The sequence below is a fragment of the Bactrocera tryoni genome, chromosome 3, assembly GCF_016617805.1.
Source record: "Bactrocera tryoni isolate S06 chromosome 3, CSIRO_BtryS06_freeze2, whole genome shotgun sequence".
Classification (NCBI taxonomy): domain Eukaryota; kingdom Metazoa; phylum Arthropoda; class Insecta; order Diptera; family Tephritidae; genus Bactrocera; species Bactrocera tryoni.
This window is the reverse complement of record NC_052501.1, coordinates 65,156,499-65,182,428: the sequence shown is the minus strand read 5'-3', so window position 1 is coordinate 65,182,428 and position 25,930 is coordinate 65,156,499. Positions and strand designations below refer to the sequence as shown.

Here is a 25,930-nt window from a genome sequence, read left to right as displayed (position 1 = left end):
TCGATAGGGACAGCAATCAACGTCTTATTTTTTCCCGCGCTTTTGACATTTCCCTTCAGTAAAGTTTGCCATTTCATCGTGGAAAGATATACGAACCAACAACGAGTCGAAATTATTAAAATTTACTACCGAAATTTGGAGTCAGTGGCCTCAACTTAAAGAGCGCTCAGTTCAATTTATGATCGTCATAATCGTCTGTCAGATCAACAATTGATTGTCTAGTGAAAAAATTTTAATCCACAGTGCCAGTAAGACAAAGAAGTGCGCGTAGTGTCAAGAATATTGGTGCCGCTAGCGATTCAATTGAGGAAGACCCAAGTTAGTCTTTCACACGTCGTTCTCAAGCGTTGGGCATCTCTGTGACATCGTTGTGGCGAATTTTGCGAAAAGATCTTGGCCTATATTCTTACAAGAACAAATTGACGCAAGAACTGAAGCCGCTTGACCACCAGAATCGTCGTATCTTCGTGAATTGGGCTGACAACTTGAAAATGGTCCGGATTTTCATTGAAAAATCATCTTCGGCGATGAGGCTCATTTCTGGCTTCTGAACTGTTCAGAGATAACCGAATATTTTTAGCCCGAATTGGATGATATGAAATTGGACAATATGTGGTTCCAAAAGGACGGCGCCACAAGCCACACAGCGAATGTCACAATCGATTTATTGAAAACCAAGTTTGGTGAACGTGTTAACGAAATGGCCCAGTCAATTGACCGAGTCGGTCGTGCAATTTGACTATTTCTTGTGGAGCTACGTTAAGTTTATGGTCTATGCCAACAAGCCGGCGACGATTGATGAACTTCGTATGAATATCGCGCGTGAAATTGCAGCAGTATTGGCGGATTTATGCTTGAAAACCGTCGAAAATTGGAATCAGCTTCTGGACTTCTGCAAGCATGCCCCTGGTTGCCATGCAAAAGAGATCGAGTTCCATACATAATGGCATTGAATTTACTTTCACAGGAATAAGGAATTTCATTGAATTTGTGGCGAACTAATTGAAAAACTCGCTACTTCCAATTATTAAAGAGACTTTTTGGGGTTCGATTATGTGGAAATATTAATCATGAAATAGCTAAATCAACGGTAGAGTCAAAAATATGTCATGATTTAAAGAAAATCGTTCTGAATTCATTGGATTCACATTTGAATAAAGGATTGCTAGTGATACAATCTTGGTCCCGGCATAAATCCACTATCCGTTCTGAACCAACGCCAATAAAGCAGAAGTTCTAAGCGAGTCATGTAGGACAAACTAAAAAAAAATAAGTTCTCATTGCAAAATCAAAAATTATAAACTAATTAAACACCTCCCTGACAAAAGAGACTTCTGGTCCATTGTCCAAACTCCAACATCGAATCAATTAACGACTTTTCCGTACTTCCCTTTGTGCTTAGCTTCCATTTTACCAAAGCAATACAGTCCTTTCCTGCATATCAATACATCTATATATGTTGGTGTGTGTGTGATTATCGTTGAAACAGCTGCGGGGGACTGCTAACGAGTCCATGAATGAGTGAATTTTAAATTGAGGGTGGCCCGTGCACACATGTGTGACTCAGCGACGGACATACACATGACAATAGATAGTAGTAGTGGGCCGGTTGTTTCGGTGGCTTGTTGCTGTTGGTGCCAACTGATAAGCGCGACCAGGCCACACAGCAGTGGCAGTAATAGTGACGTTGGCAGCGCCCAAATGGGTGAGTAATCAAAATAGTGCATTGTTTCCTGACCGCTTTTTCGTGCATGCAGCGCGACGAGCGGCACACAGTCAGTCAACCCAGTTAGTTAGGCAGCCAGCGAGTACATTTACTAGTTCATTGTTTATTATACATATTTATTTTTTGTTGTTGTTATTTTTGTGTGTTTATGCGACGTATCGTTCGTTGGTCCCACATGTGGTTGGCATATGCGCTGCTGCCGCTGCCACCGTCACAGCCACCGCTTTGGCTTGTTTATGGTTGGTAAAATTTTCCAAAAAGGATAATAAAATACAAACAGCAACACACTCACACACATGTAGACATATATGCGCTCTTAAAAATCACACATAAGTATGACAGCAACAGCTCCCGGCAAGCGCAACAACTCGTTTTGTTCAACTGATTGCATATACACACATATTTAGCCGGTAGTCAGCAGCCGGCAGCCATTGGGTGTCACAAAAGCATAGTTGTGTGTGTGTGTGGTATATATGAATGTAAGCGTGTATTGGTATGTATGTTATTAGGTATTAGGGCGAAGGGGATGCTAGCAGCCCGGCCGAGCCTCACCAAACCGTCGACCCGAACCAATGAACCCACTAAGCCAACCCAGTAACCAGCGACCAACTATTATGCCTCTACTTCCACGGGCGCTGCCGCTGCTGTTGCTGTAATGATGATGATGAACGGCGATGCATTGTTATGTGTATTGATTGTTGTTGTCGTCAGTTTTGTGCCTGTGAAACGCGTTTCCACTAGAGCTAAAACCCTCTACACACACACACACACACACACACACAAATACATACTAGCGTGGGGTGGGCGGCGTAGGCTGTGGCTTCGGCAAGCTTTTGTAATTCTTTCACCATTTTTTTGCAATTTTTTATCAAATCAGTGTCTACATCAGCAACAAGAGTGCGGCGACATATTCGCAGAGTTCAAGTGAAGAGCATAATAGCTTGTGCGCTTAAATTTTGGGTTTGGGTTGCTTATTGAAGTTTAAGTGATGGCATTGTACGTTCACTTAGGGATACAAAGTAGGCATAAGGATATGGTTTCAATGCAATATAGTACTGCAACTAAGTTTAACCAGAAATCTTGTGTAGCTACAAAAAACTCGTCTGACTAGGAAGCAGCTTTACACAGTTCGCAGAAGATCGAAATCGTCAGATGAACATAGACAGCGATTTTGGGGCTGTAAATCTCTAAAATTTCGGGCGAAACAGGATATTTTTTCCAATGCTCCACTTCTTATAAAGTTTAGGAATATAGAGAATACTTTTTCGGATTTATTTTTCATTCGAAGGTGAAACCATGTGGTTTTCGGCTGCAGCTTTCACCTTTCAGATGTGGAAGAAAGAAATTTTGTTTATATTTTTTTGTAGATCTCGCCGAACTTTATCTATTACCTAGAATAACTCGATGGGTTTTTTGAAGAAACGTTTATCGGATGCGGCGCCGGCACTTTTCAGAGGGTCGTAGGGGTCTTTATTTCAACTTCCTGTAAGAACTTCGTTTTTTGTGATTTCGAAAACGACTCTTTGTGTGAATAAGATATTCTCTACACTAACGGAACAGTTTTAGTGAAAATTCGGACTTACTGTTAGAATTAGTACAAAATATAAAGATTGAATTCAAAATCGCTAACATTTTATTACGGATAAGGAAGGTTATTCAAATGAAAAGACTTATATAAAAGGTGATCCAAAGAAAAAACACAGAAACTTCAAATTTAATGAGAAATGGTTATTATCATTAGAAAATATTCGTTTTGGATGAGTATCTCTTTCAAATGATGGTCACGGCTATGTCACAGATGAGCCATCCGTTGAGTCCATTTTTCGATGACTCGTTCGAGCATTTCGTCTGGTAACTGACGAATGACACACGTGATGTTTTGCTTTTAGGTCTCTGTCGAAGCGGGCTTATCCGCATAGACTTTAGACCTTACATTTCTCCAAAGAAAAAAGTGTAAATGTGAGATATCACTCGATCTTCGTGGCCAATCGACCGGACCAAAACCTGAAATTATCTGCTCACCGAAGTGTTTTCTCAATAAACCCAAAGAGCGAAGTCGATTTGATTCCTTAATTAAGTTTAGCGACTGCTGATTTATTTATATATTTTGAGAATATGTTTGCAACTGAATAACACGCTGACCACAAACTATATTTTTTGGAAAAGATGTCTAAACGCAACATTTTATGTGAGTTCAAGCCGTTTCCGCGATAGTCGGGTCTAAGTAAAAGGAACGGACGGATTTTTATCCGGTCAGGGACTCGACACTATTGAAAGAAATACCTGCAGGAGTGTTACAACATGTACTACAACAACAACATGTGAGTTCAAGCTGATCCACTGCAGTTTCTACTAAAAACTTTATATTATTTAAAGCAAGAAAAAGCGGGAACTTGTTTTGCAAGGGAGCTAGTATAACGTGACAACCTTAATATACCCTGTTCAGGGTATAAAAAGCATAATTTTCAAGAATATGGTGATATTTCACAGCCTTAACCTCATTAATTTTACTATGTCTCCAAAGTATGTAGATTTAATAGGAAGACAATATATTGTATTCCTACATAAATAACTCTACAGTGAGCAAAAAATTTAAAAATTAAATCCAAGCCTTTATAGTTCACATCAATATTTGTTGGCATTAATTGAAATGGGTTGAGAGATTGTAGGAAATGAGTTGCAAATTATAAGTGGGGCTCAAAAATGATACACATATAAATGTAGTAATATCAATGCATGTATACAAGAAAGAATAAGTTTGCAACGCAAGTGCACACCCAAAATTTGCGCCCCCAGCCAGGTTCCTACTCGCCCCATAAAGAAGTGCTCAAGTGCTCTACAACAGCGTCAATTCGAGTGCTTCAATGATCATCACAAAGTAGACAATCATCAGCTTACAGCAACAGCAATATAATCATGATGATTGTTGCAAGCATCAAAACAATCAGCAACATCATAGCTTTGAAGTGGAGGATGACAAGCTCACACGCGCAATTCAATAAAGCAAGTGCAAAAGCAAAAGGCAGCAAACTAATATAAAGAATACAATATACTAGCGCAACAACAATAGCGACAAAAAAGAAAAAAATACACAAAAGCAATAATAAAAACAATAAAAAAAACTGCAAAAACAATACTCGCACTCAGCAAGTCAGCAGCAAAAAATAAGAGACAAAAATGAAGAAAAAAATTAGCAGCCAGCAACAATCATATCAGCGGGCGCAGATAAATGCTTCCTGAAACGCATCTCCTAACTCAGCTGCAGCTGGCGACAACGCTTGTTACTGCCACTAATTCTATTTTGTATCGCTTTTACTCCCGCTGTTCGAACGAGGGCAGTTGGAAAAGTCCACAAGTAGCTTAAAGCTTCTAACATAAACTCTACATTTTTACGATTTTTTGCTTCAACTCAACAAGTATTTTGTTTTATAAGAACAAAAATCATAGGAAAATGTTGAAAACACTAAGTGGAACCAGCATTATCAACTTCATTCCGTAATAACAAGTTCACTAAATTCCGGTATGAGTCCTCAAGTAGATATAAACTCGAGATAAACACAAGATTTCTTATTTCGACTATTTCTGTTAAGTCCTCAGGCGTTGCCTCGCGCCAAACTAAATAAAAGTCAAGTTCAGTAACTAATATATTTCAGTGTGTTGCCCCGCCATGCTATTTTACCTAACCATAATTTTCCACACAGAGCGAGTACACTCGATATCACAAATTTTCAGAGACGTGATATGGGGTGCCCTGAATCCACGACCTTGTTTTGTTATTGCAATGGCTTCAATTAACATTTTTTTGATGTAAGGGCCAGCAGTATTCCGCCACATGGGTATGCAGTATCTGTTAAACTTCTGGCTACATTAAGCTGGTGTGGTAGGTACAAGCACAGATCCGATTCCCTTTTCACACTGGTCAGAGATTTTCTCGTAACATTGGGACTATCATAATAGTCATAACATCAAAATCAACATAAAAAATATAAACGAAGTGGCGCTATAATGTCTATACGGCCACTGTCTTGGGTGAATTAAATCGGTTCACTCTGAAGGTTGAGGCTGGGAAGTGTTTGAGGAAGTCTGACAACAAAGGTATAAGGACATACTACAATTCGTGGCGGGATCACCAACATCAGCAGGGGAGTCTCTGCAAGATTTGGATGGATTTAGTTCACAACTTACCGAAAGTTAAATTCTGAACATCGCTTACTAATCAAAGTTTGGAACACTTTAGTGTCAAGCTTGGCTCAACCAATATCCGAAAAGCCGTTAAAATGTGTCCAGTTAATGAAATATTGAAATATTCACAAAAAGGCGTGCCACTGAAAAAATCTTTGACCTTCCCAACAGCCCTAGTATGTCGGAATACATTATATTGTCATTGCCTGCAACAGGGCCTTGCCAGCTTCAATTCAACTACAAATCAACTAACTTCAATTGAATTATTCTGCATTTTCTTTGAAATCAACAATTGATTGCTAACATACATACATATGCACACATACATACAGACAAATAAAATCTTGACACAAAAATATAAGTATGTGAGTATGTATTGGAGTAGAATATTATTTATATGCATGCACTCCAATTTTTACTATCTTAAACATAGGAATGGGATCCAATATTCGCCTATCAGCATATATACATATGTATGTGTAGGTGTATGTAAGTACGTATAGTGATAGAGAATATGTAAGTGCTCACTTGATTGTATTTACTTAAAGTATAAATTAGATTAAATTATTTGCGTTCTACATTCGAGTATCATAACTCTCTGGGTGAGTATAAGTAATATACTATATATGTATGTGGTTAAGTAGTATATTTATGTGTGTGTATTTGCTGTAAATGGGGTAAATTGAAAATGAAATTGTCTTAAGTGTTTTAAATTTTCCAGTGGAAAAAATTGACAAAAACACTTCTGGTGTTGCGACACATTCGAGGCAATTTGTTGCTGCGTGTGTACAGAGATGTACATACATATGTACATACCTATGTACATGTAACATTTGAGGAAGGGCAAGGAAGCTAGAGAGCTAGAATTTAAGGCAGAGTTGCTATATGTATACATATGTAGTTACTACTTTGCTTTAAACCTAAGTAAGCATACGTTTAGGCGCGGCGCATTAAACCTTCAAAATTTCATTCATGCAGCTAGTCGAAATGTGAACTTCTCTGACGGTTTATCGAGTTGGCGCATAGTTAAAGCTGCAGATCAAAATGTTGAGTAAAGTTTTTATATATAAAAGTGTCCTCACTTTTATATATAAGAATAATTGGATCACCGTAAACATTGTGAATTTGCTGATTTTACCTTGGAACAACTTCAAAATGAAAATGATTTTTTTTAAATTATCTTCTCCGATGAGGTTCACTTACATCTGGGTGGTGCGGTAAATAAACAAAACTGTCGATTCTGGTGAAAATCCATAAATTATTCATGAACAACCATTACATTCACCCAAATTGACAATTTGGTTTTTGGTCCGGTGGAACCAGCGGTCCGTACTTCATTCTAAATAAAGTTACTGTCAATGAAGAGCTTTATAGATCGATGAAAACCAAATTTTTAAGGCCGCAGCTTGAAGAAGTTGATCTTGACAACATCCGGCTCAAACAAGACGGGGCTACTTGGCGCACAGCACGTGCAACCACCGAATTATTGCGAGAAAATTTTTTAAATTCGATTATTTCAAGAAATGGCCCGAGGAAATTGTGATTTAACACGAATAGACTAATTTTTGTAGGGTTATTTGAAGTCATATGCCTTTAGCAATAAACCAGACTAAGAAATCAATATTGAGCTTGCTATTCTGGCATACGACTTGATATTGGGAAAAGATGATAGATGATTTATTGAAACAGCTAGATCGAAACCACATCGGACTTTGTTTAGGAGCAAAACAAAGCTCTTATCGTAAGGATTTTTAGGGAATATTTTTCTACAACTCACCCTGAAACGGGTTGAATAGAGGCTCATCATCTAATATTATCATCATTTAAGTAATTACTTGTTCGTTTCGACTGAGAGCGATGCAATGAGAATATTAATTTCTGTGCTATGGTAAAACAGTTTTTTATTCAACGAGAATATGTGGAAGGTTCCGGATATGCAGAAATTAAAAATTATCCACTTGTTGAGATATCTTGAATATTCTTTTTCAAGTTTTTATAGCCTAAACAGGTATATTAAGTGTGTAACACCCAGAAGGAAACGTCGGATACAATATAAAAGGTACATATATATATGTACATAAATGATCAGCATAACGAGGCGAGTTGATTAGACACGCAAGAAACTGCTCATTTGTCGGAACTTGTCACTTTAGCACATATGTAGCTGCCATTCGAACTGAACGATCAAAATCGAGTTCTTGTATGGAAAATTTTTATTTGTGAAATGTATTCTAGCTTCAGTGCACCCTAAGTTAACGATTCGTCTTATTTGAAAGTAATTTCAAAGTAAAGATTTGCAAAGTAAAATTTTGTGAGCGATTCCGAAATGAAATTTATTTCTCCAGTATTGTAATAAAGTTACCGAGGCTTTTACGGGGAAACCACGTAAATGGAATATAGAGTACATTGAGCGGCACTCTAACCTCTTAGCAGCAAAAAAATATATGTATATACATATACCGGAACCATGAAGGTTTATTATTGGGTCAACGGTTACTACAGTAATGACATACACGTAAGATATGTTTGTGGAGATGATTTCTTGATGGTTGCAAATAGGCAAAAGGTGAAAATCAAGCAAACTGTAGAAAAAAAGATATAACACGAAATAAGTGAAATAAGAAAATTAAGCAAATAAACACCAACAACCACATGAAGCACAACTAAAATATCATTAAAAATGAAACAAATAGAAACAAACACAAAAAACAAAATTTAAACAACAACAAATTAAAGTCAAAAGTTCAACAGCCTCAAAACACTGCAACAGTAATAATAATAACAACAACTACGACTGTAAAGTGTCAAACAATGCACTTAAAGCTTATTTTAAACAGATACATAAATTACGCGTCAGACAATTATTGCCCAACACAAAAGCAACAACATAATTAGACCAAATATGGAAATAGAACACGCATAAATTTCCAGCAAGAAATTATAGAATGTCAACCAAAAATGGTGGAGGAATGCAAAACATAAACAAACATAGGACAGGATGCGAGAACTTGGAGCAGACCACAAAGCAGAAGAAGCGAGCGCTGGACAAGTGACGCCGCCAAGCATATACACAGTTACAAATTTATACATACATACATATGTGTGTATGTGTAAACGCGTGTGCATGTTTTACATAAAAATTCGGGTTTCGCTACGATAATGGTAATGAAATGCATAAATGCAACGCTTAAATGTCAACGCGACACGCCTAGTCAAAGCCAAATTCGTAGCAGATTGACGCTATATGGACAGCAACTGACAAGCGAACATTATAATAATAACAATAACAACAATAATAATATACAATATTGTAATAATAACAACGACGCCAAGAACCGAGTGTGCTGGCAGCAAATCATAAGCACAGGTAAGGCAAAGTAAGGTAAGGCGAGGCAACAAGTCGATAAAAGGTAAGGTCTGTCGACTGAAGTGGTGCTCGGCCGTTACGGGATGTACGAATGTGTGGCACACAGTATCGAAAAGTGGTATAATTTACAGCAAAACGAAGAAGACTGAACAAACAAAACGCGAGAATGAAAGAAAAAAGAAAATGAGCGAAAAAAAGAACAAAATGGACAAGACCAAAATGAACAACGCCAAACCAGTTTAGTTGCTGCTATACACACCACACTTTTTTATCACCAATTTTCCTTTGGTTGATCGTGTGCGCATATGGCATTTGGCCGATCTCCAACAGCGCGTTGTTTACCGATCACAGCATTGAGCTCAAAGCGCTAAAGCAGTTGTGTGCCAACAAAGGCGACGCTGCTGGAGCTAACTATGCATGAACGCTATTTTTTTGCTGCCCGACTGGTTGGACGAACTTGCCTTTTCGAATGTTGTACCGCTCTGCTCCGCTTTTATTATTATTGTCATTGTTGTTGTATTTATTATGGCCAAACAGACCAACAGTTTCCTGTGTACACGTACATTGGCCATTGGTATCAGCCAGCCCAACTGGCTGACGCTGGATGTGTTTGGAGTGTCAGCCAACTGTCATGATCAAAAGACCGAATCTTTGTCAGCTTGCCCAACGGCTGTAGGAGTCGAGCAAGACGCGCAAGCGCAAGGCAAACAGACGGGCACACCGAGTTTGAGTACCGAAGATGGGCACGCCAAGCCAAGTGGGCTTTGTGGGCATAAGCTGTTTTATGGCCAGCGTTCGGTTTGGGTTTACTTGTAATGTCGTTGTGGCTGAAATGGTCGGGGCAACTGCAAGTCGTAATTTCGTGGAAACAATGCCCGTGCAAACAAGCGGGCGGTTGGGTTTTTTTGGACCCGCAACTTTTTTTTTCATTCTAAGTGTAAATATGCGAGAGTGCCCGTTGCAGCAAGCGGGAGATGGTGTGAACGAGTTAATGGATAAGCAGTGAGGCAAAAAGTATAGGTATATATACCGATTGACCGGTATGACCAGATGATCCTCTATCGGTGGCAAGTAAACACATATTTGTAAGCAAAATGTGAAGTAGAAGAGTTGTTGGGCGTTTATGGTAGAGGTAACTGTGTGGTTTAAATAAGCGATTAAGGCATATTTCTATTCAGTTCAGGAAGTCTGAAAGTATGCGCTATTTTACGGCGCATGGGAAACGAATGGATGGTAGTTTTGCAAGCGGGTTACTTCGCTCCAAAATATGCGAAAGCCAGGAGAGGAGTTCATTATGCTTCATAATTGGGATCATACGGGCCTCACTATGCAGATGTTTAATACGAGATATTCTGTCGTAGTCCGGAGTGCAGTGTTCTGACAAGTCTGGAGCTTCATCGTCTGCGTTTCACTGCATCCAGGCGACCATTTGCCTTGTAAGTTGCTAACAACGTTACTTTGTCCTTTCTCATGTGCTGCTGGCTAGCAAGTGAAGGAGCACTGACTGTCAAAAGCCACACCTAAAATTTTAGGATTATTGACAGTCAGAATCTTGACACCATTGACTGCAATATTAAGGTCAAGTCCGAACTCCTTCGTCCAGTTTGTATATATGGTCACTGGGGGGATTTAGTATGGGAGAGTTTTAAGTTCCGTGCAGCGAGGAAGCGAGAAAGGTCGGAGAGAACGTTTACCTACGTCAATATCGTGCAATCATCAACGTACGAGGTGATAGAGGTTGTGGGAGTTTCGAGATACAGAAGTTAAACAAAAGCGGGGAGAGGATACCACCCTGCGGAATCCTTTGTTTAATTCTTCTCAGTTTGGAGTTTCTATCTCATGCAGTTCATGGTCCACCTCTTCAGTCCTGGAGGGAGCGTAGTTTTTTTTGATGTTCTCTAGTAGTGTTGTGTGACTGACTGTGTCAAATGCTTTTGACAAGTTCAACTCTACGAGGATCGTTCTTTCGCAGCGTGGTTTCTAGTTAAGACCACGAACCATTTAGCCGTTTATAACGCTAAGTGTTGTGGTGGTACGTTTACTTTTCGAAAGCCATGCTGGTGGTTTGCTCAGGTGGTGTGTGAAGGTCGGGAGTAGCAAGTCCTCAAGTGTCTTCACTACTGGGGAAAGTAGAGTTATCGGACGATAATGCTCCCCTTGGTTGGCGGGTTTCCCAGGTTTCAGTAGTGGGATCATTCTTCTGATTTTCCACACACCGGATATTTGAAGAGTGGTCAGCGGCAGATTGTGGACCAAGCCTAGTTTGGTTTAATAATTTAAAAATGGCATCACTTTTTATCAACAGAAGCTTTTATGTTACGGCTGCCAAGAATGCGGCAAGCTTAGCCATACAATTTTAGATTTTATTTTCTGAGCTCCTCACCTTTATTCACAGAAAAATTCGACTTTTCAGATAACAGTGAAGTGTTGGGAGTTCGCACTACAAAAATGGGCGTGGTAGCATACAGGAATATGCAAATTTATATTGTATGCAAATATTAAGCCATCAAACTATATTACGGCAACTTTTTTGGCCGCAGCACTAATAATATCCCGAAATGGGTGTATGCATATGAGAAACACGCCCAGTTTAAATTTCGAATTCCGATTTAATATTTTTGTATGCTTCATATTTATATTCATGAGCGCGGCTGAGAAGTAACTGACCGCTGCCTGATGAAAGGGAGTTATGCGCAGGCAGACTTTTGCAAATATGCAAAGTATATAAAATATCGTCAGCTAAGGCGTGCAACAGCAACAAAATGCTTTGGCAAGCAACAGCAACAGTAGCTGTCAGGCACGCACATCAACTTGGCAGCAGCAGAGGCAACAAAAGATTTGCGGAAGACGCCCGTTTAAGTACCAACTGTCTAACAAGATGAAAGTTAGAAGGAAAATAATAATAATAATGAAACAAAAACAAAGGCAAACAAAAATAAAATTGAAAAAAAAAATTCAGCAATGAGCCATAGAGTATATTGGTAGGTAGGCGTTGTTTGTTTGAGTTCAGTGAGCGCGTCTGCGGTGTTTATCGGTTAGTATACGCTCCAGTCTTCCAGAATATGCGTGTCGCACTGCGTCACACCGCTATTGTTTCCAGTCAAATACAAACGCCTATAAAGCGAACATTTAATTGCACATACATATGTATATAGCAAACTATGAGCTGCAGGAGTCACGCTGCAAGTACACAAGCTTCACGCGCAGAATGCGTGTCGCCGATGAAGTGCAACGTCTTCAGCACACTCACACACACTTGTGCAGGCAGCCATTGCCTCTTCTGGCAGCTTCATGTTGGGCTGCTCCACATTGTCAACAACAAAACGACAACTAGGCTTGGTTCCACAGCAGCCACATCCTTCACACAATGGCACACTGTAAGCCACGCAGGGCCACTAACTCCATTCGGTTGCAACTATTTTTCACTATACACTCGTATATATTCACAAAATGCACATTTACGTATACATACATATAAGTCTGTAGCTAAATTGCATACGTTCACGCTACTTGTGCCCCACCGTTACGGCCCCATCATCATTTGGTAAGGCATTTGGCACATATTATTTAGTTTGTGTGGTTTCAGTTGGAGTCAGCGGTCTGTCTGTTTTGCTTTCTTTAATATTGTACTTTATGTACTTATACAGGGTTATATAATTTGAGTTTCAAAGTAGCAGGGCTGTAATTTGACAGCTGTCAAAACAGTAGAATTTTTTAGGTTATAATCATTAAAAAAAAGTGTGTAATGCACGTTAGGAGATCATAAGAGCCTTTGGAATATTGACCTTTGAAAACTTATGTGATTTACTGAGGCCCGTATGCTCCCAGTTAAGGAGCATAATGAACTCCTGCCCAAGCAGTTCTTGCTCGGGTTCTTTTGCTGAAATTATCCCTGTAGTCACCTGCTTGGAGCCGAACCGCCTCCTAGGAGCATCAAGAGGTCATTCCTCAACTACTTCGACGACATAAAACACTACGCCGACCAGACTTCGAACCCAACTAACTTCCGACAAGAACTAACCGCCATTCACAGTGGAGCCAATAACACCTTCACCGACTCCTTCTCAGTGAATGGCGTACTTGAGAGTCAAATCACCACCCATTGCAGACGAAGATCTCGAGTTGCCGCGAGAAACGAGAGTGACCCTTGCGCAGCTCCGTTCTGGATATTGCAGCAGGTTAAACTCCTACTTATCCAGAATAGACCCTGACATATCGAACATATGTTTGCATGCCCTGCTAACCCAACAGATCTAACACCCTTATGCCTTTGGTCCGACCCCGTCGAAACAGCACGTTTCCGTTACTGCAAATCTCTAACGAGACATTAAGTGTACTACGACCACCATACGATTACAGTCTTCCGACCATTAAAAACCTTACACATTGGATATTCCAAATGTTTACAATGCATAAACGAGTAATTTTTGAGATGAAATTCCTTGGGAGAATCCAGAACAAGTTTCTGAAGGCAAAGTTTATCCATAAACTCAATTAAAATATTCTAATAAGACATATGTACATATGTATGTATAACGTCTTTGCTGAGCTAATTCTTAAACTCTGATATTTAAAGCTTTCTATGTGAAATATATGTATAGTTTTAGGAGTATTTCAACACAAAAACATATTCGGGTATTTGGATAATATATTTGATTTAGGTTTAGATTACTTGTACGGCCATTAAGCTAGGATTTGCAGTCTCTTACTCAATTCAAGTAAGACGATCTAAGCCCGAAACATATGAGATCACCCGATTATAAACACACAAAGTATGATATGCTTCAATGGTTCTAAACGAAACTAAAATATATTACATACTACGGCTATATGATACCTGATCCTTGTGTAATCATTTCACATTTCACAATACTAATAATTTCAAAGAAACATGGAAATATATAAAATAAAAAATTTCGAAAAAACACACAGCTTAATATTTTTAATGAAATTATAAAAATAAAGACACACATAGTTTACAAATTTCATTAAAATTATAATTTCAAACACCAAATGTAGAACTCTCTATATTCTGCTGCAACACCACTCGCTCCTCCCAGAGCCCTTCGTTTGTGGCAGGAAAAAATACGAGCGTAGTAGCGGCACGATTTAGATATGCCGCCGAAGCACTTTTGCGTATAGTTACGCCAATTACGCATACCGATACAACACTGCCAAACATACATATACACTACATAGTACATACAGCAAATATATGGTATATAAATGTGCCCCAAAATACATTTGCGGTAAAAGATATACAAAATTTGTGAAAAATTACCATTTTCACTGTTGAGTTTTTGCTGTCGATTTCACTGAGTATGTGGAAAGGTATTTTTTGTTGTTATTATATTATGGGTCTACACATAAAAATGTAATTTCAAAGGTACATGTACTATGTGCTGCACTTAACTTTCACAAACTACAATTTTGTACTGAAAAATTTTCCGCTGCTTTGCTTATTCATTATTTTTTGCACTGCCATTTATATTTCTTACACTTCTTCGTTTGCAGAATTTGATATATGAAATTTGATTTGCATTGATTTTTCCACGAAACTTTTTTCGCGTACCGCAGATACGCAGCATTAAAGCTAGATGCGTGTGTTGGTGTTGTTTTTTTAACACTTTATTTGATTTTACGAGAATTTCACCGCTACACGCTTTAATAGCTTACACATCTTTCCCTCACATCACTTCACTTCACATTTTTTTTTTCAGCCAACATTTAGTCAGTCAGTCAAGGCAGTTGGAGTAAATGGTATCACACTCCGTCTATACTGTACGTGTATGTATGTGTAAGCATTTTGGGTATTTTCGTTAAAAAATTTTCTGCTGCACAAACCGCAACTTGTACCGAATTGTGCGAGTGCACTCCGTTGAACTGAAACTGACTTCAGTCGTTCGTTCGGCGTGGAGTAGGTATCCCAGTTTGAAGTGGATATTCGCAAGGAAAAGCAAAGCAACAACAATAAGATGAAACATCTACAACAACAAAAAGAGTCAAGCAGCTGACAAATGCACTCAGCAGTGAAAATTATTTTTGTTTTATATTTTGCAACACATACACACAGCCATCAGTGCCAGGAGTTGGCAGTGTTGGAGCCTAAATATTGAGAAATGAGAGCGAAAGCTGAAACTAGAGAGCCTGTAGTGAGTTCGCGCATACGCTGGCGCACACCAACTTCGCAATACTCTCCGCCAACAACGCAAGGTAGTTACGGGCAGGAGCAGGCCAACAGCTCAGAAGTTCGTTGGCGGCCGCCTACTGTGCAAGCTTAGGCGGTGATTGTGTGTATCTATCTACCTACTACGTGCAGATGGATGTGTTTATGTACATATATGCAGTCGTAGGTAGCAAAGGTTTTGCGAGTAACCGGCATCGTGGACCAATTATGTCGACAAGTGTGTGTGTGTGTATGCGCTGTTGCTGCTGCCTAGCCATTCAAGATTTTGGACGACAGTGGTTAGTGAGTGAACAAAATATATGGAATGATATAAAGCTGGTAAAGCGGAATATATCGCGATTATACCTAAATATGGAGGACTTCGCGGTGATCTTTGTATCCAAGGTAGGAAAGAAGGACTATTCACTGCCAAAATCCTTCAGGCCAATTAATCTAACTCCCCTTTAACTAAAAAAATGGATTACGGAATAAGAACGAAGGCTGTGTAAATTGCACCCCGGCATGTGAACCAGCATGCTGACAGAGCAGGCAGAACAACCAAATCTTCGGAGTTAGAGAGTTTGCTGGAAGGAGGGGAAGTGATGCTAAGCGCATTTGTAGTCTGGGCACTGCAGAAAAAGAGAATCTGACAGCCCCGGTGCGCAGATGGATAGAGGCCGTACTGCGCACCAGAATAGCTGAAACCACGCTAGGAGATACAAGGATTCGTCTCGGTACTACAAGAGGCTGCCCACAGGGAGGAGTGCTATCCCCCCTGTTATGGAGCCTTGTCGTGGACGACCTACTAGTTTTGCTAACTGACAATGGGATCCGATGTCAAGGTTACGCGGATGGCAATGTTATTATAGTCAGAGGTAAATTCGTGGACACTCTCTGCGACTTCATGCATAAAGGTTTAAACCTGACTAAAGGGTGGTATAGGTGGGTTGAGTTGAACATCAACACCTCTAAAACGTCCATCGTCCCGTTCATGAGACGTATGGATCTGCTGGGGCTTAGGAAGCTTACACTTGGGGCAGAGAGGTAGGGACGACCAACAGAGTCAAATATCTTGGTCTGGATTCTCTTTTACATGCTTTGGAAGCAGCATGTTGACCTGACCTTCCGCAAGGAAGAAGGCGTAGGCAGAGAGAGGTATTGGCAACCAATACAAGGCATGCGGCATGCCAAGTCGCTAATGGGAACCAGTAGGCATTTTACTCTGGCCACTGCAAAGTGAAGAAGAACTTACACAACATGCGCTTAGTTTCTTTATGATGTTTATATTGTCGTTTTAAAAAATTAAGTTTTTACAGTTTTTTATTAAAATCCTTTCGTATTTTGCTCCACTGTGCCGCAAACTACTCGTTAGCAGCAACATAAAAAAAACTGACGAGGACAACAAGTTTCTTGTTCCACGAAAAGCTACATACTATCTATATCCACTCAAATAAAACCTGTATCCATTATATAGTATTGACCACGACAATGGTGACAACTCGTTTTCTCGACTCATACACTCATTCCGCGCATATTCGATCCTTTTAAGGGAACATATGGAGAGGAATACAGAGAAGGAACCTTACAAGAGTAATGTGAATTTATAAAAGAGAACTATGGTGAATGACTGGAGCGAACTACGGTTGTATTAATCAAACAAATTTTATACAGTCGAAAAAATTGTTGGTTCAAATAGAAATAATGAATGAAGGATTAAGGTGGTCATAGAAATTTGGAAACAAGGAAAACTTAAAGGCTTTTGTCCTCGATTTTATTAATAAAGTTTACTCATCTAAAAGCAATATTTCACAGGAAGTTGATAAATTATATAAAATTAAATTTAAAAGCCTTAATGTTGATGCTAATGCATTAAGTGTTTTCGTAAACATAACCTTTATTTTCTATTTTATGAGCGACGCTAAAGAAGATAAAACTTTAATGAGTTGTTATATCTTCTGGAGCAATCCAAATCATGTCTTCCTGCCATTACAATGTCTAGCCAGCTTTAAAAGCACATAATAGCTATTATAAGATGTTTAAGGTATTTCACATATCGGCTTATGTCATAATTATGCTGATTTGAAGTACTAAGGTTTACTCTGCTTAGTAAAGTCATTAAAGGCTTGCTGCTAGCCTTTTCACACTTCAATACATTAACGCCGCCAAAATATAATTTTTGATGCCCCGAAAAGTACAAAAGTTATTTTAGTCAGCAGCGCGTGTGCCTATTCACATTAGGTAGCAAGGTAAGCAGTGGCGACAGGTAGCCCTGCTATTGGCAAAAACAATACAGTGTGTAAGACGGTCTAATGTAGGTGAGAATCACGAAGGCGCCACTCAACAGAAAGGACGACTAATTGGCCAAAATCAGATTGTATAAAGAGAATGAGAGTGTATGGAGAAAAGAGAGAACAAGAGTAGAATCGCGAAAAGATAAATTTATGAAAATGGTTGCCATCCGAGTTGCAAATAATGCCATAAAAATAATTTACAATATACAATTTTTTATCCCTTTTTCTTAATCTTAATTAACATTAATATTTATTTTTTGAACAAAAACAAAAATATAAAGTGGAAGGAACGAGAAAAATTAATCCTAAGCTGATAAGAAAAAATAAAAAAAAATAATAATTGTTTTATAATGCATATTTTTTGACTTTCCTATTTATTTTTGACTATGTTTCGAAAAGGAAAGCTTATTTTTTAATAACATATTAAAATTTAATATTTCTTTTGTCTTCATTATATTTAATCGCTTTTAAGCATAATTTTTTCAGTTAGAAACATTTAAATCTTTCAGGTTTTATCCGTTTTCATTCCAGCTTTTAATTTGAAAAATAAATTTTATTTGTTACTTCAATTTAAAGAAAAATAAATCTTTTCCCAATTATTATTTCCAAACATTGAAATTTAATTTTTAATCTGAAAAAATCTAATTAACATTTTAAAATATAATATAAGTTTTTTTAGTCCAAATTTTTTAATTATAAATTTCGCAGCTCCGATTGTCACTAAAAATGTTTGGCTGGGATATTTAATTGATCTTTATATTGTTCTTACTTCTTTATATTTAGCTTTTAAAAATTAATTAGAAAATTTACAAGCATATTTTTAAAATTGTACCATAGAGCAAAATTAGTGATTTGATTTTGAAAGAAAGACTATTTTTAATCTTACTTAATGTTTTACAAAACTAATATGAACAAAATAAAATCAAATAATTAAATATTAACAACTATTTAATATACAAATATGTATGTACACTTCAAAATAAATAATAATATTCATCCCTACAGTATAATACATATAAAATGTATACAAACCTTGCTTGTGTATTCCGTACGTAGTTTGAATCTACTTTATTTTATTTATTTCACTATTTCTGACTTCAACACAATTGGTTTAAATGTAAAGAAGTAATTAAATTGATTTGGAACTGACGTTTGTGATTACTTTATTATTTTTAGCTCCTTTTCAAATCACTTTTCTTTTGTTAAAATTCACATTCTGCACTGCGATGAAGTTCACAACTGAAAGAAATATATTTAAGTTTTCACTGGCTGATTATGATATTTCTTATATATTATACACACTTATGCACAACTTCATTTTGTAACTAATGCTTTCTTGCACATACTTTTATTTTTATCCTGCTTGAACAGCAAAATTTAAAATACTAAAGCATTACAAACAAACGCCAAAAGTTGAGTATGGGTAAAGGTTCAAATAAACATGAGCAGTGGTTGTTTGCCTTGGTTTGAAACGTCAAAATTAACACACACACGCATAGGAGCTACTACAGCCACAAGAAAAACTGCAAATGCAAGGCATGGAGAAAGCGCATCCTTCGCTGCGATTAGTTGCAAAATTTGGTTAAATGCAGATTGGTTTAAATTGTTCATAAACTCAATAGGAAGCAGTTTGTTTAAACTCAGCACAAACATACAAAAGAACAGCGATAAGGCATGACAGCGCTGAAGTACGTTGGCAGCGACTGCGGCGCAATCCGGACGAACTCGTCAACCAACTTTGCTATTTAATTATGCTGCACTTTGCTTTTAATGCAATATCATGTGCTTTCGAAACTATTATATTTGACGACTTTGTTTAAACACTCTTCACATTAAATTTTAAACTATGTGTAGTAGACATACACTTTTACTATCTGCTAATCTCTAGCTTAATAGTAGACTTTATAATCTACACACACTCACACAATTCTTAGACTTTTTTTTCTTAAACAAATGTTAAACCATATATTAGTCACACAGTGCTTATGCGCTTTGTTAGATTTTATTTACACAAACTGGTTCCAACTTTATTGGTTTTTCTATGTCCTAAGCGGCGTACAAAATAAAAACTTTAGCTTTGCTCCAACCGGGCACGTCAAAAATCTATAGAAAACTGTTCAACAAAGCAAAATCAGAAAATTCACTAGGGTTGCGTGTTTATTGTTATTTTGCAGCTACAACGGCAACTCTGAGTACAAAGCAAAGTCGAACTAAATTGTATTTAGCACTAAAATACATATACTGGAGTTGTTATACAAAATATTAACGTTTACCTCAAACAATTTTATTATTTATTTTTGTGTCTCCAGTATAAAATATTTTCGTTTTTTTTAAATAAATCAAAGCACATACTGATTAAATATTATTTATTTTATTTTGTTTTTTACGAATCACCCGGTATTGGGAGCAAAAATTACAGCAAACACAATTAGATTTATATATCAGAATAGTTATAAAATTATTGATCAGAAATTGAGTCAATATAATATATATATTGCCACATATAGGTTAATATTAATATTTACGACATAGCAATATTATTAAATTGATATTTTTATTAGTTTTTGATCAGTTGTGTTTAATAATATGAGAAATCTATTAAAATTGTGAACCTTCATATGAAGCATTTTCCAACACTGCTGGGTTCTTAACCATTAGTCAAAACAGCTGATCGGCAAATAAGCATTCCTTGTAAATTTTATCGCATTTTATACGATTATGTTATATTTGTTAAAAAAATAATTTATGTTCAGAAATTTTGTTTCAATAATAAAATGACTCTTATTGATAAACCACTGATTACAGTGGACATCGATTTTGTAAGTATATCAAACGTCGAAAGTTTTATTTTTATTTTCGGCGGCCTTATGTTAATGCCAGCTTTCACTGCTAAACTTAAAATCTTTTCACAGCCTGAGGAGGATGTGCCCTACGAGGAGGAGATTTTGCGAAATGCTTATTCGGTGAAACATTGGCTTCGTTACATTGAACACAAATCCAAGACGCCCAATTGTGGCGTAAATATAGTATATGAGCGCGCGCTCAAGGAGTTGCCGGGTAGCTACAAAATTTGGTATAATTATCTACGTACACGTCGTAAGCAAGTGCGTGGACGCCCACTCAATGATCCAATGTATGATGAAGTGAATAATACTTTTGAAAGAGCACTTGTGTTCATGCACAAAATGCCACGCATTTGGATGGATTATGGCGTTTTTATGACGACGCAATGTCGCATTACGCGTACAAGGCACGTGTTTGATCGCGCTTTACGTGCATTGCCCATTACACAGCATCATCGTATTTGGCCGCTTTATTTGAAATTTGTGCGACGTTTCGATATACCAGAAACAGCATTGCGCATATATCGGCGCTACCTGAAACTATTTCCGGAAGATGCTGAAGAGTATATAGAGTATTTAATTGATGTCGAGCGCTTAGATGAAGCTGCACAGCAATTGGCTTCAGTGGTGGACAATGAGCATTTCGTGTCGAAGCATGGGAAGTCTAACCATCAGTTGTGGAATGAGCTGTGCGATTTGATTTCGAAAAATCCCGACAAAGTGCATTCATTGAATGTAGACGCTATTATACGCAGCGGCCTCAGACGGTTTGTATATGTAAATATTTATGTTATTTATGTATCTATTCGTTTTCTTTTATCTAGTTACACTGATCAGCTCGGTCATCTCTGGAACTCTTTAGCTGATTACTATGTGCGCTCGGGTCTCTTCGATCGCGCACGCGATATTTATGAAGAAGCAATACAAACCGTGACCACAGTGCGCGACTTCACGCAAGTGTTCGACGAGTATGCTCAATTCGAGGAGGTATCCTTGAATAAACGCATGGAAATGGTGGCGAACGATCCACACGCCACCGAAGACGACGACATCGATGTTGAACTGCGCTTGGCACGCTTCGAGTATCTCATGGAGCGACGTTTGCTGCTATTGAATAGCGTGCTACTGCGTCAGAATCCACACAATGTGCATGAGTGGCACAAGCGTGTAAAGTTGTACGAAGGCAAGCCACACGAAATAATCAATACATACACCGAAGCCGTGCAGACGGTGCAACCAAAGTTGGCGGCGGGAAAACTACATACTTTATGGGTGGAATTCGCCAAATTTTACGAATCCAATAATCAAGTGGAGGACGCGCGTGTGGTCTTCGAGCGTGGCACTGAGGTGGAGTATGTGAAAGTGGAAGATCTGGCGGCAGTGTGGTGTGAATGGGCAGAAATGGAGATCAGGTGTGTTTTAAGTATATATTTTTCCAAAAAATTTTCTACTTATATAACTTTGGATATCTGTTGTTAGGCAGGAGAACTTTGAGGGCGCTCTACGTTTGATGCAAAAAGCCACCGCAATGCCGAAACGTAAAGTGGCCTATCATGACGATACCGAGACAGTGCAAATGCGTTTATATCGCTCGCTGAAGGTGTGGTCCATGTACGCCGATTTGGAGGAATCTTTTGGTACCTTCAAAACATGCAAAGCTGTATACGATCGCATAATCGACTTGAAAATCTGCACACCGCAAATTATCATTAACTATGGGCTCTTCTTAGAGGAGCACAACTACTTCGAGGAAGCTTTTCGCGCCTATGAAAAGGGCATTGCGCTCTTCAAATGGCCAAATGTCTATGACATATGGAATTCTTATTTGACAAAGTTTCTCAAGCGTTATGGCGGTACAAAATTGGAGCGTGCACGTGATCTTTTCGAACAGTGCCTGGAGAATTGTCCGCCTGAGCATGCCAAGTACTTCTATCTGTTGTATGCAAAATTGGAGGAGGAACACGGTTTGGCGCGTCATGCTATGGCCGTCTATGATCGCGCCACCAGCGCCGTCAAGCCCGAAGAAATGTTCGACATGTACAACATATTCATAAAGAAAGCCGCCGAGATCTATGGGCTGCCGCGTACGCGTGAAATTTATGAAAAGGCCATCGAGGCATTGCCCGAGGAGAATATGCGCCCGATGTGTGTGCGCTTTGCGGAGATGGAAACGAAGCTGGGCGAGATTGACCGCGCACGCGCCATTTATGCGCATTGCTCACAGGTGAACAAATTTATTATATTTCATTTTAATTGTATTTGCATAAATATTTTGCGTTCGCCATGCACCCACAGGTATGTGATCCACGCATAACCGCCGACTTTTGGCAAACCTGGAAAGAGTTTGAGGTGCGTCATGGCAATGAGGACACAATGCGCGAAATGTTGCGCATCAAGCGCTCCGTGCAGGCCACCTACAACACGCAAGTGAACATGATGGCCGCACAGTTTCTCAATCAACCAACTGGCGGCGGTGCCAACGCCGAGAGCGCTGGCGATGCTATGCGTCTGCTCGAGGCTAAGGCAGCGGCAGAGCAACAGGCACGCCAACAGCAAACGCTTAAGCCGCAAACCAGCAGCAATATTATGTTTGTGCGTGGCGAGACGCAAGGTGGCAACGCCAAGGACAAGGTGGTGAATCCGGATGAAATCGACATTGGCGATAGCGATGAAGACGAGGACGAAGACGGCGACGAGGAGGCCGAGGGCGTTGCAAATGGCACACAAAAGCGTGGCGGCAATGAGGAGAACGTCATTTCGGCGAAGCGCTTGCGCATCGAACAACAAGCCATACCGGCGAAGGTGTTTGGCAGCTTGAAAAAGCCCACCGATGATGATGATGATGATAATGAACAGGAAGCAGATTGAGTGTCGCACATTTTATTGATTGTAGTAAATAAAATGAAATAAATTTTAATTACAAACAAATGTTTCAATAAATGTTTTATACTCTCGCAACGGTACATACCTATACGCAACGTCTATGTATCGTATGAAATAATATTTCAGTTTTTGCTTGGACTTCCGTTGTTGTTGTACCGCTTATCTAGACCCTTCTTGGGGGAAAGTAAATATATAATACAAATCCGGATCAGTTCCGATTACTAAGACCGTGGGAACGGACAGTTAACTGTTGTTGTTGTTGTAGCGGCAGAATGCATTCCTGAATTAATTTCGAGGAAACTGTCCTCGCTTAACGGTAGGCCAGGGAAACGAGCTGTTTCGACAGGTTGGGACCACAGAGAGGGAGCGTTAAGTGAGTTGGTTTCATGAGGCATGCAAAGAAGTGATTAGTGTCATCCGGCACTAAGGTTCTTGAAGTCAGGGTCTATAAAGAGTAAAGTAATTCAGGCTTTGCACTGCGACCTATGGTCTAGTGTGTCCTGTATAGAACGCGACAAAGAGACGGAATTTGTCTTGGGAGAGGTTGATCATAATGCCAAACTTTGCAAGTTTGTACCCTCCCAGTAGTAGCCTGGCGTGGCGCAACCTACTGCTGGCTGCCAGTGACGTTCTCTCCTTACTCGCTCCTCCGTGCGGATCAATTACTTTATCGTAATCGCAATACAAGGTTCTGACCCCATTATCCTTTACGCTGCCACTGAGCGGGCTAGTTCGTCTCATTCGCCAGCTCATTGCCGGCTAACCCTGCACACTGACTTATAGCAAAAACTTCTGCTTGAAAGATGCTCGGAAAACGTCCTTTTGGTATGGATAATTAGGTATGCGGTCTCGCAATGCATGCCCCCAATGCCTACCGTCAGTGTGCTAATGGATAGTGCTGCCCCTCAGTAGTAGGTCGAGCGTAAAATCATTCCACTCCGCCCTACTGCCGAGAGTTACTGTAAACTTCTTTGTAAAGCTTACACTCTTCGTACGCAGTTGCTTGGAGAGACCAGTGGGATGTTGTTGTTGTTGCTGTAGCGGCAGAAATCTGTCGAGTAGACAGTCCTTGGCCAGAAAAAAATCTGGGTTCGTTCCGGTTACGTAGACCTGACTGTTATGAAAACGGGGTCAGTGGTGTGTTTTCTCCTAATACCATCATTTCTTAAGACGACATTATTTTCCCTTTGCAAAAACCCTCTACTGCCATGAGTAGCGTGGTATGTTTCTCTACCTGTTTGATCTCTAGATGCTGCGGTGTGAGCTCCAGCATGACTTGCTTCGGTTGGGCAAGTGCGCATTGCCCCTGAAGCGCAGACGGTGGTGAGTCTTTGCAGGTGCAACCTTACGATCTTGGTATACAGCCACATGATGATACCTGGCTTGCAGCACCAGGATCTGTCGGCTAGGCGTCTGCATATCAACAGTGTCTTGGTGGCTCTGGACAGTGTTAGTTCTACGTGCCTATGCCACCGTAAGATTGAGTCTCTATTTCTAGTCTAGAAATTTGACCGCTTTAGACATCTTCAACTTCCTGCCACCTACATAATTTTAGGGGCCTCAAGCCCGGAAGAGATCTTCGCTTTGCAAAAGGGACGATGGTTGTTTTTGTTAAGTTGATATTTAACCCTATCGTATTGCACCCTCCCTTTGTTAGACTTAAGCCTCTTTGAACTATGTCGTAGAGAGTGTTCGTATGACAATGTCATCGGCGTACCTCTGCCACCACATTCACTTGTTTGTGAGCAACTCAAAGAGCTCATCTCTTACTGGGCTCCATAGTAGGGACGATAGAACTCTACCCTGTGAGCAGCCAATCGTGGTACCAAGACTTGATCTTACTCTCCCCCAAACAGGTTTCAGCTATGCTAGTACGCAGTACAGCCTCTATCCATCCGCATACTGGAGTCGCCACATTCCTTTTCTCCAGTGCCTTTATGATGCATATTGGGAGAGGATATTATTCCAGTTCGTCGAAGGAATGTTCTCCTGATGTTCCTAGGAGGCGGCTCCGCTTCAAATAGGTCACCGCAGGCTGACTTTCGTCTCTCCGCTCATGATTAGATTATCAAAGTGCGGCTTGGTACCACAATTTTCTCTCAACATATCGAATATTCGGTTGACTTTCTAAGGTATATCGATTATTATCACAGAAATCTTAACCAGAACATTGTTCTTCGCATAAGTTGATACCGAATCGTAAAAGGCAATGAACGGCATATACCTTTTCATAGCTCTCATACACCCAATAAAGTGAATTTCGTTTTTCCTGTTGACTTTATTTGCCAAAATACCGGCGAATCAAGGTCAATTAGTACCAAAACTGGGTATAGTCGGTCCATAACCACGCCCACTAACGCATACTACTACCTAATTCCATGTTTGGTATTTCGAAAAAATTTACGTTTCTTCATTTTTTGAATTAGCGAGTGCATTTAATTCGTAATTCCGCGCTTACGTACTCTACCTTAC

General features: G+C 39.3%; 2 protein-coding genes across 7 annotated transcripts in view; one reads left to right on the top strand and one right to left on the bottom strand.

Annotated features, from left to right (window-relative positions):
* LOC120771596 overlaps positions 1-19,823 on the bottom strand; it is a 60,140-nt gene extending 40,317 nt beyond the window's left edge. For 3 of the 6 annotated variants that reach the window (XM_040099669.1, XM_040099671.1, XM_040099672.1), the window contains exons 1-2: positions 19,596-19,816; positions 18,765-18,971 (exon numbers count right to left, since the gene is read on the bottom strand). The gene's annotated coding sequence lies outside the window, so the exon portion shown is untranslated. Of the gene's footprint in view, positions 1-14,556; positions 15,072-18,764; positions 18,972-19,595 lie in introns of those variants that run through there. The other 3 variants (XM_040099668.1, XM_040099667.1, XM_040099670.1) reach the window with 3 other exon arrangements.
* A 683-nt stretch (positions 19,824-20,506) lies between these two features.
* Positions 20,507-23,503, top strand: LOC120771803 (pre-mRNA-splicing factor syf1 homolog). Its single transcript, XM_040100005.1, has 5 exons — positions 20,507-20,551; positions 20,645-21,342; positions 21,400-21,987; positions 22,055-22,799; positions 22,871-23,503. The coding sequence occupies exons 1-5, from the start codon at positions 20,507-20,509 to the stop codon at positions 23,441-23,443; spliced, it is 2,649 nt and encodes an 882-aa protein (XP_039955939.1). The 3' UTR covers positions 23,444-23,503.
* Positions 23,504-25,930: the final 2,427 nt, after the last annotated feature.

Coding starts and splice junctions, on each gene's coding strand:
- LOC120771803 (XM_040100005.1), top strand. CDS start 20,507: ATGACTCTTATTGATAAACCACTGATTACAGTGGACATCGATTTT. Junction 21,988..22,054: donor TGGGCAGAAATGGAGATCAG/GTGTGTTTTAAG, acceptor ATCTGTTGTTAG/GCAGGAGAACTTTGAGGGCG. Junction 22,800..22,870: donor TTTATGCGCATTGCTCACAG/GTGAACAAATTT, acceptor ATGCACCCACAG/GTATGTGATCCACGCATAAC.